The following is a 4,825-nucleotide window of genomic DNA, read 5'->3' on the forward strand; positions in this document are numbered from 1 at the left end:
CTTACCTGCTCCGAAGTGGGTCTCCACAGAACTGTCCTTTCTAGACGATCAGTGACATGACACCGGAAGGGTTGAGTCCTATTCCTTCTAGGACTTAAGGAGCAGTTTTCTTTTTAGAAGATGCTAGCGCCCGCTGCTGCCATGGAGTCTGTTTTAAGAGCAATCTTTGCTATTTAGGGGTGGCTCCTTGCAAAATCATGTAGAGTTTCCTAGGCAGTAAGTGGAGAGCATGTCACCTCCGGCCACCTGAGCAGCCGCGCTGGTGTCTGGTGCTGGCAGGGGAAGTATTTGCAAGTGCTTTCAGTCTCTCTTGCAGGTAGTAAAGGCTGCAACTCTTGGGGCGCATCCCCTCGGTGCTGTTCCCGATCTGGAGCCTGCTGTGGTTGACGGAAGATTCTGTCTAGGCTTGCTCTTGGTGTTGGGTGAAACACGGGGGGGTTGGTCTGTGCCTCTGCGACAAAGCCACTTGGTTCAGGAGGCAGCGTCATGAAAGCACGAGGCAGGTTTGAGTCAGGACCTTTCCAAGCCTGAACTCCATTTGGGGGTTCTTTGGGGTTGTTTCTGCTTCTGGAGAGCTCAGGGGTCACAGGGGCCACGGTTACGCTTTCCCCTGCAGCTCTAATGGCTGGTGTTGTACTAAACCACATGAAAATCACCCTCATTCCATGCAGGAGGCAAACACAGCTGAGAAACACAGAGACTGGGAGGGAGGCTGGCCTGGCTGCAAATCCCTCATTGAGAAACTGTATCCCCAGGTCTGAAATGGGGCATTTGCATCAAACCTCAGCAGCAGCAGGAGTGGTTCTGGGAAGAGGACAGGCTGAGTGGGAGAGGCACCCAGGACTGGCTTCTGTTTCTTTCCATGGGAAGTGCAGTTGCTTAGCAATATAGAGCCTGGGAAAAATTAGGCTGCTTATTTTTGGGGCAAGAGCTACCTCTAACGTGTCCCTCCGCTCTGCTGCAGCGTTTGCTAGGCAGCTCGCAGCCGCCGTCAGTCCAGCTCTGGGTTTCCTTCAACCGCAAGCCGATGCGCCTGGCACAGTTTGTAACCAAGCATCCAATTAAGGTAAGTGGTGCTTTCCGAGAAGACCTCTTCCCTGCCTCCTTTGCCAAGGACGCCCTCAGATGTCAGCAGCAGTTTTCTGCGTTTCTCCAGACGCTGCGGGAGTTGGAGTTGGGAAGGGATCTCGGATGACTCTGCTCAGGGTGGGGTCGCCTGAGCGGAAAAGCTCACGTTAGGACGATCTTGTGGTTTACGTGATGGTACATGATAGAGGTCGCTGGAGGAGAAACACAAAACAAAAAGCAAGGGGAAGGTACTTGCAGAAGGGAAAAAATAAAATGGGTGGAGGAAACAAAAACTTTCACCTAGCTAAGAGGAAATGCTAAACCAGCCTGTTCATAAACTCTGCTTGTATACCCACGCTTATGAAGCCTCCTCACCTGTCTTTTACATCCCAAAGGAATATTATGTTGCCGATGCCTCGGAGGACCAGGTGTTTGTGTGCGTCAGCCACGATGACAACCGTACCAACCTCTATATCTCAGAGGCAGAAGGCCTGAAATTCTCCCTATCTTTAGAAAACGTGCTCTACTACAGCCCGGGAGGAGCTGGCAGTGACACCTTGGTCAGGTAATGTGGGATGCGCCTCATCAGCTGCAGTAAATGAGCATCAGCCAAGTTCTTTGTGCTTTTTCGCTGTGTTTGATCAGTTTGCCCTGCTCCCCAGACCCAGGGGAGCTGCAATTCATCGCTCCCACCTTTGCCTTTCCTCGCAGGTATTTTGCCAACGAGCCCTTTGCAGACTTCCACCGCGTCGAAGGGGTGCGAGGCGTCTACATCGCCACCCTGATCAACGGCTCCTTCAGCGAGGAGAACATGCACTCCGTCATCACCTTCGACAAGGGGGGCACCTGGGAGCTGCTGCAGCCCCCGGCACAGACGCGCTACGGGGAGCGGATAGACTGTGAGGTAGTGAGGGAGTCCCTGCTCGCTTTTCCAAGCGGAGAGGGACGAGGGGAGCGTGGGATGGAGGGTTAATGCTGCTGCGTTTGGCTTTTCCAGATTTCTCAGGGCTGCTCTCTCCACCTGGCCCAGCGCCTGAGCCAGCTGCTGAATTTCCAGCTGCGGAGGATGCCCATTCTCTCCAAGGAGTCGGCGCCGGGACTGATCATCGCCACCGGTACCCACTTTTCTTGCTCTTGTTGTCAGGACGTGAAGGACTTGGCAGCATCTAGTTCATATATGCAGGTTCCAAAAAGGCAATTAAACCGTACATTTTGGTGTCTCTGCTGCAGTCCCCATACAGTAATTACAACACATATGTTTTACTGCAGTGACATGAGAAAACTTGTCCACTTTATTCTGAGCCTCTTTCCTGCTGTGGCCCACGTGAAGTGTTTCTTGAACATACAGAAATTCCTGCTTGTCTTGCTCGTGTACTGAAGACAAAATTTACAGCTATTGTTTTAGCCATAAGTTTTTCCCCAGCTGCTTTTACAACTTGTAATAGTCATCGGAATATTTGCTTTCGAATGGATTAGTTTATAGTGTGAAAAATTATATTCTTGATCGTTACCATTTTGCTCACAGATAAAAATAGTTTAGAGGTGTCTGGCTTCATTTTAAGCAATTGCTTTGCATTCCTTGAGAAGAACTATTTCTATCATTCTCCCAGGCTCCATCGGCAAGAACATGGCGAGGAAAACCAACGTCTATGTGTCGAGCAGTGCAGGAGCAAGGTGGAGAGAGGTGAGACTGCTCTTTTGCTTACCAGCTCAGCCAAGGTGGTTGCAACAGATTTTATGTTCAGCTTTTAGGCATTAAAGGTGACCTCCACGTATGCATCCAAGACCTGTAGCTGGGAGGTGCCAAATGTCCCTTGAGACCAAGGCAAAAAGGTCTTTAGACGAAGGACAAGGTGTGGGTCAAGATGGAGACGATGGGTTCAAACGGACAAGAGCTCTCTCCTCTACTTCTTTTCTTCCCCTGGCAGGATTTGCCCCTGGCACAGGGTGTCTGGCCCCTTTTAGGTGGGGCTGACAGCCAGAACTTTGTGTGTGAGAGTCTGGAGAGACTCTGGCATCTTCCAGAAAAATAGGATGTTGCCCTCAGTTTATGGGGAGTTTAATGCTGTTTACTAAGTGGGTGTTCTGGTCTGCGGCAGTATTTGTGGTCTGCCTGCGCATTCTGCTGCGAGTGTAATATGGTATTTCAACATCTGCAAGCTATTTAATCCTGTGAATTAAATGGCCCCTTTTCCTCCCATAAGTGCTGTGCGGTCTGGGTTAAGGGCCGGGCAGCTGCAGCCGTGCTGGGGACACGCCACGGGTCTGGCTGTTGCCAGAGCTGACCGTGGCTCGGAGGCTCTCGCAGTCAGGGAAGGGTGCCCAAAAGCAGAGACTTCCAGGTGCCAGCTTCCCTTGGCTTGGAGACAGGTTGCACCTTGCCTTGAGGTGCAATTAAAACACACCAAGGAAACATTGACTTGAGGTCAGCAACACCGAGCTCCTGAGTTATTTGGGCCCTTTTTATCTTGAGCAGAGGTGGAGAACGACCTCAGCTGAGAAGCAGTAACGCAGCTCCTTCCTCTTGGCTTTGGCAAGCAGCAGGCTGGAAGGCTCGTTGCTCTCCAGATCGCTGTTAATGATCTCAGAGCACAGAGAAGAAAGAAACAATACATTCAGTGCCCTGTGTAAGAACATCCCTGAGTGCATTAGCGTGTCCTGCAAGCAGAGTCAGGCACGTACAGGCTTCCTCTTCTCATCCTGAGCTGTGTTGGGCTCCCCAGAGGGGAAAGCAAAGGTGGGTTTGTCTCGACCGTCACTAAAGAGAGCTGGCGGGGGGTGTGAAATGTAACAAGTTTCTTTCCATGACATGGATGTAGGAACTGTCTCTGGGGCTTGCTTCTTCTGTTGATTCTTTCCCCGCAGAGGGTGCGGGAGGAGCAGAGCGAAGGGTGCAGAGCTGCCCTCAAACACAGCTATACATTTAGGAAAGTGGGCTGGCTGCTCCTGCCTACAGTTGTTGGCCCATAAACACTTGAATCTCTGGTACCTCCAGGTACTTGGCTCATCGAAGGCGACCCGAAACGTTAGCTCGGGCCAGGCAGCGTTTCTGAGAAAGCATGCTTTCCAGCCAAGCTTTTCCCTTAACTCAGCATGGCTCTGATGCACCTCTCGGCACCGCTTCTCTTCCAGGCGCTGTCTGGACCCCACTATTACACTTGGGGTGACCATGGTGGCATTCTGGTGGCCATTGCTCAAGGCACCGAGACCGACCAGCTCAAGTAAGTGGTAGGGCAGGGCATTCCTCTGGTGCTCGGGCTGGGGCTAGGAGAGCGTGCCCCGCAACAGGCAGGACCTGCCTCAGCAGCTCTCCCAATTTTCTTGCTCCAGGTACAGCACAAACGAAGGGGAAACCTGGAAAACATTCACTTTCTCAGAGAAGCCGGTGTTTGTGTATGGCCTGCTTACCGAGCCCGGGGAGAAAAGCACCATATTCACCATCTTTGGCTCATACAAAGAGAATGGGCACAGCTGGCTGATACTGCAGATCAACACCACTGACGTGCTGGGTAAGGGGAAAGGTGACAGAGCCGTCGCTGGCTGTGGAAGCGGGAGAGCTGTCCTATCTCCGCCGTGCTAATATTTATATACACGTGCTAAGGAGCTCCCACCTCTGCACAGACTTCCGCATGCAAGTGAGATCTTGACATACCCTCTCCAGGGGGCTGAGAGTGAGGAGGGGGCACAGGACAGGTTTTTGGAAGCCAAAGTAACCTAAAGGCTATGAACCAAACCCTTTAGTCGTCTAAGGCTCTTG

At 51.9% G+C, this 4,825-nt stretch overlaps 1 protein-coding gene across 1 annotated transcript in view; it reads left to right on the plus strand.

Moving 5' to 3' along the window:
• Positions 1 to 964: 964 nt before the first annotated feature.
• Positions 965 to 4,825, plus strand: part of SORL1 (sortilin-related receptor, L(DLR class) A repeats containing) — a gene marked incomplete at its 5' end in the record, with an annotated part of 26,871 nt that continues 23,010 nt past the window's right edge. The window contains 7 exons of the mRNA XM_009877619.1: positions 965 to 1,066; positions 1,464 to 1,633; positions 1,780 to 1,972; positions 2,066 to 2,183; positions 2,679 to 2,752; positions 4,201 to 4,289; positions 4,399 to 4,577. Of these exons, the coding sequence (XP_009875921.1) occupies positions 965 to 1,066; positions 1,464 to 1,633; positions 1,780 to 1,972; positions 2,066 to 2,183; positions 2,679 to 2,752; positions 4,201 to 4,289; positions 4,399 to 4,577 (925 nt within the window). The remainder of the gene's footprint in view (positions 1,067 to 1,463; positions 1,634 to 1,779; positions 1,973 to 2,065; positions 2,184 to 2,678; positions 2,753 to 4,200; positions 4,290 to 4,398; positions 4,578 to 4,825) is intronic.

The sequence above is a fragment of the Apaloderma vittatum genome, unplaced genomic scaffold, assembly GCF_000703405.1.
Source record: "Apaloderma vittatum isolate BGI_N311 unplaced genomic scaffold, ASM70340v1 scaffold11960, whole genome shotgun sequence".
NCBI classification, from domain to species: Eukaryota; Metazoa; Chordata; class Aves; order Trogoniformes; family Trogonidae; genus Apaloderma; species Apaloderma vittatum.